The sequence below is a fragment of the Stegostoma tigrinum genome, chromosome 17 (assembly GCF_030684315.1).
Source record: "Stegostoma tigrinum isolate sSteTig4 chromosome 17, sSteTig4.hap1, whole genome shotgun sequence".
In the NCBI taxonomy this organism is placed as follows: Eukaryota; Metazoa; Chordata; class Chondrichthyes; order Orectolobiformes; family Stegostomatidae; genus Stegostoma; species Stegostoma tigrinum.
This window is the reverse complement of record NC_081370.1, coordinates 41725823-41739950: the sequence shown is the minus strand read 5'-3', so window position 1 is coordinate 41739950 and position 14128 is coordinate 41725823. Positions and strand designations below refer to the sequence as shown.

Here is a 14128-nt window from a genome sequence, read left to right as displayed (position 1 = left end):
GAGGTTGAAGCATTCTATTTGCAACCTTGATGCCATTTTTGACCCCGAGGTAAATTTTTGACAATTTGTGCCATTACTAAGACTCCTGCCTCAGCTCAACTGCTGCTGAAACCCTTATACATGTCTTTGTTTCCCATTAGCTTGATTATTCCAGCACACTTCTGGCTGATCTTTCACTTTCTATCATCCAGAAACCAGAGGTGAGCCAAATATGTGCTGACACTATCCTAACCGTGTAGGAGCATGTTACTGCAGATGCTGCAGTCTGTGCTGGAAACAAAAAAATTGGAAGTCACAGCGGGCCAGGCAGCATCCATGGAGAGAGACCAAGCTAATGTTTCGTGTTTAGATGACTCTTCAGCAGATCTGACGTGAATTTGTGAAGGAGGCAGCATTTAAGCAATAATGGGGGTGTGGAGGGGTGCACTGCTAGAGAGAGGGGCTGTTGATAATGCATATTGTGTCATCAGATTGTGAGAAAGGCAGAACAATGGTGTGCCTAACTGCCAAACAGGAAAGAACAGTTAGTCCTACTGGTGTGGGGGGAGGGGAGAGAGGACATGGTGATAGAGAATGTAACAAGTAAAGCCAAAAGAAAGTGAGGGAATAGGAATGCGTTTGTGATTTGAAACTATTAAACTCGATATTAAGTCCAGAAGGCTGAAAAGTGCCTAGTTTGAAGATGAGTTGTTGTTCTTCCAGTTTGGACTGTGATTCACTGGAGCACTGCAGCATACTGAGGACAGACAAGTGGGCATGCAAGCAGGATGCTGTGTTAAAATGACCAACTGTGGGCTGTTCGGGGTCATGCTTGTGCATAGACTGGAGGCATTCTGCAAAGTGGTCACCAGCCTGTGTTTGGTTTCTTCAGTATAGAGTAGGCTACATTGGGTGCAGCAAATGTAATAGACCAGATTGGAGGCAGTACAGGTGAAATGCTGCTTCACCTGCCAATTGGAATCTTAACTTGCAAGAAGTCCTATTTACCTAACACTACTGTGCATTAAACTTATCTTGGTTAAGTGATGTTTGATATTAAAATTCTCATCTTATATCCTCCCCTCTCCCACTCTCAGTCTCTTTCTGCTTTAGCTATACAACTGTCCTGAATATCTTCTCTCCTCCAATGCTGGCTTCTTAAGCATCTCCAGTTTTAAGTGCTGGGCCATCAGTGGTCGTACCATCAGCAACGAAAGTCCTTAGATCTGGGATTCCCACCCTAGCCACAACACTTCCCTAACACTCTCTCCTCCTTTAAGATACTCCTTAAATCTTATCTGTTTGACAAGACTATTGATCATCTGACTTATTATCACCTTACATGCCTTGGTGGGCACATTCATTAACACTCCTGTAGAGAACCTAAGGCATCTTTATTATATTAAAAGTGCAATATAAATACAAGTAGTTGTTTTGGAAGATTGGTTTGAATCATTAAATTATTTGCTCCATGATAATTCAGGATATGCAAGTGCAAACAAGATGCTAGTTAAATTTACATGGAAAAGACTTGATGCTACCATATTGGCAGATCCATTACAATTCTGATCATTTGAGGCCAGTGACACCTCTGACCATGGAGATCGGTAATATTGATCTTACTACAGAATTACGTAACTTGGGGTCAGCAAAAAAGGAACAGGGATAACAAGGTGTAGAGCTGGATGAACACAGCAGGCCAAGCAGCATCAGAGGAGCAGGACGGCTGATGTTTCGGGCCTAAACCCTTCTTCAGAAATGGGTGAGGGGAAGGAAGATCTGAAATAAATATGGAGAGAGGGGGAAGTGTGTAGAAGATGAGTAGAGGAGAAGATGGGGGGGAGAGGAGACAGATCGGTCATTGTGGTGGGGATGGAGCCATTAAAGGTGAGTGTAGATGGGGAGGTAGGGAGGAGATAGGTCAGTCCAGGCAGGACAGACAGGTCAAGGGGGCAGAATGAGGTTAGTAGATAATGAGATAATGGGAACTACAGATGCTGGAGAATCCAAGATAATAAAGTGTGAAGCTGGATGAACACAGCAGGCCCAGCAGCATCTCAGGAGCACAAAAGTTAACGTTTCGGGCCTAGACCCTTCGTCAGAGAGGGGGATGGGGAGAGGGTTCTGGAATAAATAGGGAGAGAGGGGGAGGTGGACCGAAGATAGAGAGAAAAGAAGATAGGTGGATAGGAGAGTATAGGTGGTGAGGTAGGGAGGGGGTAGGTCAGTCCAGGGAAGACAGACAGGTCAAGGAGGTGGGATGAGGTTAGTAGGTAGGAAATGGAGGTGCGGCTTGAGGTGGGTGGAAGGGATGGGTGAGAGGAAGAACAGGTTAGGGAGGCAGAGACAGGCTGGACTGGTTTTGGGATGCAGTGCGGGGAGGGGATGAACTGGGCTGGTTTTGCGATACGGTGGGGGAAGGGGAGATTTTGAAGCTGGTGAAGTCCACATTGATACCATTGGGCTGCAGGGTTCCCAAGCGGAATATGAGTTGCTGTTCCTGCAACCTTCGGGTGGCATCATTGTGGCACTGCAGGAGGCCCATGATGGACACCGCCCAGTCACAAAACCCTCGTTTTCAAACACCACCCCACCAACCTCCGGATACAACGCATTATCCTCCGACACTTCCGCCATCTACAATCTGACCTCACCACCCAAGACATTTTTCCATCCCCACCCTTGTCTGCCTTCCAGAGAGACCACTCTCTCCGTGACTCCCTTGTTCGCTCCACACTCCCCTCCAACCCCACCACACCCAGCACCTTCCCCTACAACCGCAGGAAGTGCTACACTTTCCCCCACACCTCCTCCCTCACCCCCATCCCAGGCCCCATGATGACTTTCCATATTAAGCAGATGTTCGCCTGCACATCTGCCAATGTGGTATACTGTATCCATTGTACCCGGTGTGGCTTCCTCTACATTGGGGAAACCAAGCGGAGGCTTGGGGACCACTTTGCAGAACACATCCGTTCGCAATAAACAACTGTACCTCACAGTCACAAACCATTTTAACACCCCCTCCCATTCTTTAGACGGCATGTCCATCATTGGCCTCCTGCAGTGCCACAATGATGCCACCCAAAGGTTGCAGGAACAGCAACTCATATTCCGCTTGGGAACCCTGCAGTCCAATGGTATCAATGTAGATTTCACAAGCTTCAAAATCTCCCCTTTCCCCACAGCATCCCAAAACCAGCCCAGCCTGTCTCTGCTTCCCTAACCTGTTCTTCCTCTCACCCATCCCTTCCTCCCATCTCAAGCTGCACCTCCATTTCCTACCTACTAACCTCATCCCACTCCTTGACCTGTCCGTCTTCCCTGGACTGACCTATCCTCCCTACCTCCTCACCTATACTCTCCTCTCCACCTATCTTCTCCTCTATCCATCTTCAGTCCACCTCCCCCTCTCTCCCTATTTATTCCAGAACCCTCTCTCTATCCACCTCTCTGATGAAGGGTCTAGACCCAAAACGTCAGCTTTTGTGCTCCTCTGGTGCTGCTTGGCCTGCTCATCCAGCTGTATACCTTGTTATCTCAGATTCTCCAACATCTGCAGTTCCTACTTTCTCTGAAACAAAGGAACAGGAGTAGGGCATTGCCATTAGCCATGTACTATGTGCTGCATACAAGGCGTTCTGGGTTGACTGAATTCTTTCAATAGGTGCACCTTGATACTGGGATTGCCTTTTGCAGCCCGCAGGCTGTTTGATGAAACTGGGAAAGAACATACTCTTCTGCGAGATCTACAGAGGGATCAGTTGGTGAGTTTGACCTCTGTCACTATGTCAAAATCTGGAAGCTCCTCCTTAACAATACAATGTGTACCTAAGCCACTGTTAAAAAGGCCACTGACATATCCTTGTTTTCAATTAAGAAAAAGTAATAGATGCTAACCTTGAAAACAATGCTCATAACAGGATTTAAAAGCTTATTAATTTAATACCTTTGCCGCCTAACTTTGACTATCAATCACAGCCCTGAAATTCACCAACATCTTTTAGAGGAGAGAATTCATATTTTATGCAGGAAACATTATTTCTGATTTCTCTCTTAATCACCTATCCTGAATTTTAAGTCTCATTCTTGATTTGCACATCAGAGTCTGTTCTATTGAATTCTTTCAGCATTTTCAACACCTTTGAGGAAGGTTCTGAGTACTCTTGAGGGTGTAGATGAGATTTACCAGAAAGGCGCAAGATTAGGGTAAACAGACAGGAATGATTCACTCTAGAGCAAAAGACAGTGATGAAAGACTTTGTCTAGGTTTACATGATTATGATAGCTTTGGGAAGGTAGACGTGGAGAAGTTGCTGTTGCTAACTAATGGTGCAAGGACTAGGGGCATGATTGACCAAGAGACGTGGGAGAAATGTGATGAACGATATTTTTGCTCAATGAGTGACGATGACCTGGGACCTGCTGCCAACAGGAATGGTAGACACAGCGACAATCAATGATCCCAAAAGGAAATTGGGTGGGCACTTGAGGGAAATCGACATGCAGGGCTACCAGAGGCAAGCAGGAGAATATAACGGAGGCCTAACATGGACTCAATGGGCGAAATGGCCTTTGCCTGTGCCTTAACGGCTCTATCACTCTATCTTTCAGGTGTATGTTTCTTGTGGAGAGGCATGGATAGATCCCAACCTAACCTCATTGCTGCAGAGGAAACGTCTCCGCCTTAACAATCTGACATGTGATGTTGCTTTAATCCGCAGCTACTGTGCCATGCGCAACCCCAAAGGTATAATCAATAACTTGGAAATTTGACAGACCAGCAATGTCTCAGCACCAAGCCACCAACTAAACCTCTAACAAGTCGGAGAGGTGTGCTCATCCCACTCACAGATTCAGAGCAAATAGGCTACTGCTGGGCCACTCCACACAGATGAACACCAATCCCCACCCTTGAAAATTAGCTCTTATCTCCCTGGTCACTCAAAATTATGGCCCAATCAACACTGCTAACAGCCATGATGGGCAGCAAACCCCCCCACCTTGTCTCTCCTCTCAACCACATCCTATTGATTGCTGTCAATATCCAACTTTCCTCAGTGAGATAATCCCGATACATACATACATAAACAGGCTTTTCTGATCAGGCAGGTATTGAAGGGCAAGAGATGAATCTTTATGGTGTGATGGGGCTCCTCAGTTTGTCAACCATATTTTCACCAGCAATGTCTCAGCACCAAGCCACCAACTAAACCTCTAACAAGACGGAGAGGTGTGCTAATCCCACTCACAGATTCAGAGCAAATAGGCGCTGGGCCTTTTCTCACCAGAAAAAAAGGAACCCTTCCAAGGAAACAGTATTTACTTAATTTTCCCAAGGAAATTGGTTTGGCAGATATATGGGATCACCATCAACTTCAAATTCCCCTCCAAGCCACTCACCATCCTGAGTTGGAAAAATATTGCTGTTCCTTGACTGTTGCTGGATCAAACTCCTTGAATTCCCTCTCAAATGGCATTGTGGGTCAACCCACAGCAGCTGGACTGCAGCGGCCTGAGACGGCAGCTCACCACCACCTTCTCAGAGGAGAAATCTGAAAATCCTTTAAGAAACACAGTCCACAAAATATCATCTGTCAATGTGCACAATATGAAGAAAGTAAACAAGGTAGCGGATAAGGATTCTCCTAGATCCCCACGTTTGTCATCAGAAATGGTGGAAGATTAATAACTTTGTCCTGTTGGTTGTCCAAGGGGGCTCTGTATTTCTTAGAGGTTTGTTAGAAAGAGGGTATGGTTGACACAAGCCTTCAGCTACTTGCTGAACCTCCAAAACTCCAAAACATCAATATGAGTTTCCAGCAAGACTGTAACACTGATCTAAGTACTGATGCTGAAATAGCTCAATGAATAGCAGTCTTGCCTCTAGATGAGAGTGTTGGCAGGTTAAGCCCAGCACTAGAGACTTAAACACAAAATTCAGCTATACTTTTAGAATTTGAAGTAATAAGGCAAAAGAGTATAGCAGTAACTATAACTGGTCAGCTCTTTCAAACAGCCAGCACAGGATAGTCAGAAGAGACCCCTAATGAGCTGAACAATTTTAAAATTAATTTGTGGGATGTGGGCATTGCTGGCTGGCTAGTATTTATTAACCATACCTAGTTGCGTTTGAGAAGGTGATGATGAGCTGCCTTCTAGGACTGGCCCACAATGCCATTGGGAGGGATTTCCCAGATTTTGACCCAGCAGCAGTGAAGGAACCACGATGTATTTCTAAATCAGGATGTGGCTTGGTGGGGAATTTGAAGTTGATGATGTTCCCATGTATCGGCTCCCTTGTCCTTCCAGATGGAAGTGATCGTGAGTTTGGAAGGTGCTGTCTGGGGATCTCTGGTGAATTTCTGCAGTGCATCTTGTAGATGGTACACACTGCTGCTGCTGAGCGTTGGTGATGGAGGGAGTGAATGCTTGTGGATGTAGTGCCAATCAAGCGGGATGCTTTGTCCTGGATGGTGTCAAGCTTCATGAGAGTTGTTGGGGCTGTACTCATTCAGACAAGTGGGCAGTATTCCAATACATTCTTCACTTTTGTCTTGTAGATAGTGAGCAGACTTTGGGATGTCAGGAGGTGAGTTACTTGCAGCATGAATTCCTAGCTGCTGACCTGGTCTTGTAGCCATTGTGCTTATGTGATGAGTTCAGTTAATTTTATGGTCAATGATAATGCCTGAGATGTTGATAGTGGGGAATTCAGTGATGTTAACACCATTGAATGTCAAGGGGCAGTGATTAGGTTGTCTGTTATTGGTGATGGTCAGAGCCTGGCATTTGTGTGGCATGAATGTTACTCGCCACTTATCGGCCCAAGGCTGGATATTATCCAAATCTTGCTGCATTTGAACATGGATTGCTTCAGTATCTAAGGAGTTGCATATGGTGCTGAATATTATGCAATCATCAGTGAACATCCCCACTTCTGATTTGGAGTACAATTTTGCTACTGTTCATGGCTCATAGTGCCCTGTGGATGCCCAGTCTTGAGTTGCGAGACCTGTTCGAAGTCTGTCCTATTTAGCCACACAACACACACTATCATTCTATAATAGCGTTCTACTTTTGTTGTCTTTCCCATAGGACATTAAACTGAGGTCCTGTCTTCTCTCTTAGATAGAAGCGAAAGATCCCTTGGTGTTACTGAAAAGAGGAGCAGGGAATTCATGTCCAATGTCCTGCCCAATATTTAACTCTTGACTGAAGTCATAATATCTGATCATTTTTATATTGCTATTTGGGGAAGCATGCTGTGTAAATTGGTTGCTGCATTTCCTACACTTCAAAAAGATATCCATTGACTGTACCATGCTTGAGGCATTCTAAAGTCATAAAAGAGACAATTCAAAAGCAAATTTCTTTTTTTAAAAAACAGCATTAAACATGTGATTAAACGTATGCTTATTACCTTGCAGGTTTGGTGCTTGAGGTTGTAGGTACTCTTACGCCTGGAGCTAAGTTGGTATTAGCTGAATGTGTCATGCCCGTTGAACATGAAGAAAATACTTATGAAGCAGATAAGCAAAATCAATCATGTACTGCAACAACTGATGAAAATCATAATGAGGACAGAAACATCTTAATTGATCTACTGTAAGGAATTGATACCTTTGTGTTAAATATAGCAAAGCTGTTTTAGCCATTTGTGATTGATATACTGTATACATTCTTCGATCACAGTCCTATCTAAATGGACAAATATTGGTTGGAAGCATAGTCCAATAGCATTTATTTAGGCTATTATAAGAATATTTTAGCATAGAATCAGCAGAATGTGAATATGTATTCAACAATACTTTTTGACAGTGAACTATTTTATAGTAATGTAAAAGAAGACATAAGCATGCAAGATTAGTTCATATTTACTGAATTATACAGCACAATAGGGGTCTGTTCTGCCCATGCTGCATTGGTTCTTTGAAAGAGCTGTCCAATTATATTTACTCCCATACCGTTTTGACTGATCACTTAAAATTTCTCCTTATCAAGTATTTATCCTTCTTTCTTTTGGGATTCACTACTGTGTTTGGTTCCATCAGCGTTTCACCCAGTTAGTTCCAGTATATAGCAACTTGCTACGTAAAATAATTTCACATCCCTCCCTAGAGTATTTTTAGCAATTACTGTAAATTTTTGAACTCTGATTAAAAGTCCTCCAGCCAAGAGAAAAAAAGACACAATACTGCAAATGTTGGAAATCTGAAATAAACACTGAAAATGCTGGAGAAACTCAGCAGGTCTGGCATCATCTGTGGAGAAAGAAGCAGAAATAATTTTTTTGAGTCTGATATGACTCTTCTGCATAACTGAGGGGATTGGAAAAAGGTAGTTTTTATACTTTTGACAGAGGTTGAGGAGGAATGAGGGGACCAGATGCTTTGGAAAACACAAATGGGTTCCTAATTTTGGTGACACAGGTATAGAGACATAAAATGGGTGTAAATTAAGATGTGAAAGAGAGAAAATGGGTCCTCCAACCTGAGGACAAAGTAAGTTAGAGCTGGCAGCTTTGTCAGGGGTTCAGGGTACTGTAAGAAAAGTAGAGGACGGATGTCATATGGTCAGGCTCTGAAGTTGTGGAATTCAATATTGAGCCCTAGACCCTGTAATGTGCTGCAGTGAAAAGTGAGGTGTTGTTCCTCAAGCTTGCTTTGTGCTTCATTGGAACATTGCTGCAGGCCCAGAACAGAACTGTTGGTGTGAGAACAACATGGTGTATTAAAAAGCTTACAGGGCCCTCTAAGGAAATATATAGTTAAATTAGATATGAAAAATGCAGCTATGGTTGTCTGTATTTTTCAGTGATGCACATACCAGGACCCATCTTACTCTCGATGCCCACTACCCTAAGGAACGTTATCCATGGGAAAGAGATTCAAAGGAATTTGACGATGATGGAGTCTCATGGCAAGAAGATGGGAAGTCTTTCACGAACATTAATTTGTACAATAAATACAGGTTAATCACCACTTTTTTGATTGTCTGGTAGTGGATCCAGACAGCATTTTTTAAAAAGATTTCCTTCTCGGAATATAAGCATTCATTGAATAGAATTAGCCACAGTTTATTTTCTAACCATATTTATCTTAGAGAAATGTTGGTTGGTCTTCTTCCTGAACCATTGCCATTTATTTGATCAAGAGAAGAGGTCCAGGACATAGAACCGGTGAAAAAGGACAATTTGACATCAGGGTGTTATGTAACTAGGAGAGGAATATTCAGTTTCTAGCTGTCCTCTGATCACCAGGTGGAGATCATCACATGTTTAGGAAGTGCTGCTGAAGCAGTGTGGGCAAGTTTCTTCTCTATATTCTGCCTTTGGACAAGGGCATTGTTGGCAAAGCCAGCATTTGTTACCCATCCCTGATAGCTTTAAATAGATTGCATTCAGAGGACAAGTTATGTGTTAACCTCATTGATGTGGATCTGGAGTCACATTGTAAGACAGACCAACTAAGGATGGCAGATTTCCTTCCATAACAGAACATTAGCAAACCAAGTGGACTTTCAGAACAATAGACCATGGTCACCATTACTAATTCTAGCTTTTACATTCCAGATTTACTAATTGAATTCAAACCGTACTCGCTGCAGTGGCGAAATTTGTTCTTATATCCCCGGGGTCCCTGGGACTGTTACTTCCTAATCATGGCGAACCATTTTTTGTCAGGATTAATGACTGGCCAGCTATTCTACCCAATTAATGGACATGAATGGGATTCTTCCCACATGTTTCACCTTAATGGTAGCATTAATCTAACTCACAAGGAACAGTGTGGTTACTTTAGTGGTTTTGTCTGGTTCAATTCGCTCACTTGGAGTTTTATTTGAATAATGTGTGCTTAAATTCACTTAACTCCAAAAACTAGTGCCACTGTTTCAGACAAACAGAAATTCTCCAACTGGACATTAGTTAGTCAATTAGTTTGGACATTTGCAAACATGGCTAAATTAGTTTGGTGTCCTTGAAAAAATAAACATTTTTGTTATTCTTAATTCGCAATTTTAAAAAATTATACTTTTGTTTCATTAAATAAATTACCCACAGGGCTGAAAATGTACAATATACATCTGGGTGTATTTGTCAAAATTTGTCCACTGTAACTTCTGGTGTTGGCTGCACTGAAGTTAGTGATGCCAGTTCTTTGTGCCTACATTATATCTGACACCTGACATTCCTTCCCTTTCCGCTGTGTGGCAAATTGGTGCTCTGCCTTAGGGATTTGCAGGCCCTGATACACCCACACCCCAGCTTCCATAAATCTTCCTTGTAATAAGTTGACATCACATACTAGTAAGTTCAGACCACAATATAGCTGACACCCCTTTCTCTCATTTATGTCTCACTTCCATCTTTTACCAGAGAAGCCCTGTTAGGAGTTTACCTTAGCCAGGTCTTGGCTTTATGTGTTCTACTGTGTTGGTGGCCTTGTGTGGGAGAATTACAATCTTCTGTCCCCAAGATTTTTGGAAGTTTTTAATGTAATTGACACAGCTTACAGATCATGTTTGCCCACAGGCCCCAGCCCAAACTTCTCAAACCACAACGGATACATCAGCAGCAGTTTCAGTTCCAAGATGGGCACATCATGAACTGTAGCTGTCCTTGGCTTGTGGTAGGCATTCTGGAGATGAATGCACAACCAGGCACTGAAGTGAGACTGGTTGAGAAGAAAGCTGATGACATCTTTCAACGCTGGATGTGGAGAGAAGACAACAGGTAGACAAACATCCTTTCTCGAAAGATTTGGTTGCAGTTGAGTGCTGTAGTTATTATTGAGTTTGTCTTAGGTAGTGGATGGCAATAATAAAATGGGTGTTTGTAGCATATGATTTGTTGTCTTTGAGAGGGATATGTGGGCATTCATCTTGAACTGCTGCAGTACCATGTGGTGAAAGTGTTCATTAGCTACTGTTAAGATATGAAGCTCAGTGTTTTAGCCTATAGGTAACAAAGGATGTGCTGACGTAATGTCAAAATATGTTCATGTGTAATCTGAACTGGACATAATATTCCAGAAGTAACTGTTATGAAACAATCTTTTTCTTTTCTTAAACCAACTTCCTGGTCAATTTGCCTCAGTCAAGAAATTTGCTTTCAACAATTTGGCATATAAACACTCATTTCTGTAATGGGCGGTATGCTTTGTGAAAAGACTGGATAAATACAGGTGAAGAAAAATCATTGAAAAGGTTACTTTTCAGACTTTTTTAAATTTTGTCCTGTGTTTGAAGCTATGCTGTTGCAACATTTAAATCATTCAGCTCCAAATCCATTGCGTGGTCCCAATAAATTGCTGAGAATCAAACTTTGCATCCTGTCTTTAAAGTATATTATATGTTGTTGATTCATTCTCCTCAGCCACTGTTCTCCATTTCAGCAGATTTATTCCCTGCACCCATTCCACGTATAATCAGTTCTTGAGCCCTCCATGCCTACATCAATGTAAAAGGGACAGCTTGTATTTGTAGCCATCTACAACCAGAAGGTCCAATAGATAGTTTTTAGAATGTGAGATTGGCCTTTGTTTAGAAATTGAAGGTAATGGTTTTAAAAATAGCAAGATAAACAAGAAGTGGTCTTTGTGAAAGTTACACAATTTTGAAAGTGCTTGACAGGCTGAATACCAAGCAACTGTTCCCCCAGGTTGTTGAGTCCTGTATGAAGCTAATAGTCTTAAATATCTGACTCCCTATTCTTATACTATAGATCATAGAATCCGTCCAATGTGGAAACAGGCCTTTTAGCCCAACAAGTCCACACTGATCCTCAGAGCATCCCTCCCAGACCCATCCCCCATAACCCGTCTAATCTACACATCCCTGAACACTATGGGCAATTTAGCATCGCCAATCCACCTAGCCTGCACATCTTTTAACTGTGGGAGGAAACCAGAGCACTGGAGGAAACCCATGCAGGCCCAGGGAGAATGTGCAAATTCCACGCAGACGGTCGCCTGAGGATGGAATCGAACCCATGTCCCTGGCGCTATGAGGCAGCAGTGTGAACCACTGAGCCACCATGCCATTCTTCTATTAAAGTACTATGAGAAGAATTATCTTCACTGAAAGGCCAGTGTGTTGATATTCTGCAGATGCTGAGTAATTGAGCACATTCAAGACTGGGTCGATAGATTTTTGAACAGTAAGGGAATCGAGAGATAGAATAGAAAAGTAGAATTGCTGCAAGATCTCAACCGCAATTTTACTGAGTAGCAAAATAGGTTCAGGGTGCTATGGCCTCATCTTGCTCCTTTTTTTTATGTTGTAATGATTAGTCTCAGTTGGAAGGAGAGAACGATCTGCCTCATTGATTTAAAACTGAGCCTGTGTGAAGTAATTTACTTCTACCTTGCTAACACAACTCAAACTTTGTACATTGACTATCAACAGAACTTTCCATTTAATGGGTAATCCTGATCTGGTGCTTGCAGTCTCAACTGCCCAAATAAACTCGGGTGATGGCAAAGGTGCGATGGAAGTTCAGGGATGTTCAATTATACTTCAGGTCAGCAAAAATAATTTCCATCGTTCCATTCAAAGTTGAACTTTATTTGAACTGTGTAATTATAATGAAATATTAACATATATGGTCTGGTAGGAACTATTTGACTGCCATAAAAGCATACAAAATCATGTCAAATCAAAAATAAATCCCAGGCTTAAGGAATCCAATGCAGAAACAGCAATGTTACATTTACTGTGGCCATCACGTTAAAAATGCGTTTATGCTTTATCTTCCCACTTTGCGCAATTGCGGAGGTTGGGATTAAAAGTAACTCTAATATGGAGGGTATAGTCTTACACGAGCTTACCTTAGGCATTATAAAATCCAGTGCTCAAATGAGTTTGAAAGATGGCTGAATCTGAATCTGAGACTTCTCTCAGAGGTAACAATATTGAGCTTGAGTCTGAAATCTGTGCATTCAAGCCCTTCTCCAGACTTTTGAGTGCACAACCTAGTCTGACACTTTATTACAACACTGAGAGCGAATATGAAAATCCCCGTGATGCCTTTCAGAGAAAAACAGGAGATTATCCTGTGTTTCCATATTTAATCACCAACACACAAGCAGCTAAATCTCATGCTTTGTCATTACGTCATTGTTGTATATGGGACCCTGAGATAAACAAATTGGCTAACACAAAGTATCAGCTATGATTCAGCAGGTAGGAGCACACTTGCTACTGAGTGAGAAGCGTGTGGGTGTGAGTCCCATTACTGGAAACATGGGCATGTCATTTAAGATATTGCCTCAATGAAGTACAGATGAAGTCTTACATTTCAGAGCTCCTGTTTTCCACATGAGATGTGAAAAGCAAATCCTCATGTGCCCTCTTTGGGAAAATCCATATGGCACTATTTAAAAGAAGAACAGGAGCATTCTGGCTAATGTTGCAACCTAGATAATTTGCAGGAAGCACATAACTGGGACTTGAAAATGATTTCCTGATTCAGTAGCAAGAGCCAAACCCAGTTGAAAGCTCAGTATCTCCAAATGCCCTACCTTTAAATGACATCTCCAAAGATTACACTTTATCTGAACTTACATTTCTTGAAAGTAATATTTTTAATATCTCACCGCAGAAGTATAAAGCATACAGTTATGGAGCTGCTAATCAGAAATGGTTCTGGATGCCAGAGATAAAGGTTCTGAATGCTTTTTATACCTCAGTATTGGACAAAGAAATCACAGCAGCTAACCAGGCCTCTGTGTGCACCTTCTGCATCTGTAAAAGAGAGGAATTAGACCAACCTGTAAGTGAATCAGAAGCTCCATTTATAGTTAACTATTTTATAAATTGGATTGAATATTTTAACTAATTTATATTTGCAAAAATGTAGATTTTTGGAGCAGTTATTTCAGCCAATTGATAAAGTTCGAACCAATGTCAAACCAGGCTTTCAGAAATTTTGCTTACTTGGAATACGTATTTTATTTTATTTTCTAATATTACAGGATTAAAGCAATAATCAAGCCAAATATAAAATTCTTGGTTCTGGACAGTGCAATTCTCTTTACACCAAAGATTACCAAATGTTTGTCCATTTGAAATATTGTCCCTTACTGTTCTGTATGAAATACAAACATCCCGCAGGGACCAACAACAGTGACTGCCAAATGATGCCTGG

General features: G+C 42.1%; 1 protein-coding gene across 3 annotated transcripts in view; it reads left to right on the top strand.

Moving 5' to 3' along the window:
- Positions 1-14128, top strand: part of LOC125459451 (doublecortin domain-containing protein 1-like) — a 484037-nt gene that overhangs the window by 397167 nt on the left and 72742 nt on the right. For all 3 annotated transcript variants that reach the window (XM_059652117.1, XM_048545936.2, XM_059652115.1), the window contains exons 23-29: positions 3647-3746; positions 4594-4729; positions 7410-7587; positions 8797-8952; positions 10514-10714; positions 12388-12502; positions 13583-13753. In XM_059652117.1, coding sequence (XP_059508100.1) covers positions 3647-3746; positions 4594-4729; positions 7410-7587; positions 8797-8952; positions 10514-10714; positions 12388-12502; positions 13583-13753 — 1057 coding nt within the window. The remainder of the gene's footprint in view (positions 1-3646; positions 3747-4593; positions 4730-7409; positions 7588-8796; positions 8953-10513; positions 10715-12387; positions 12503-13582; positions 13754-14128) is intronic.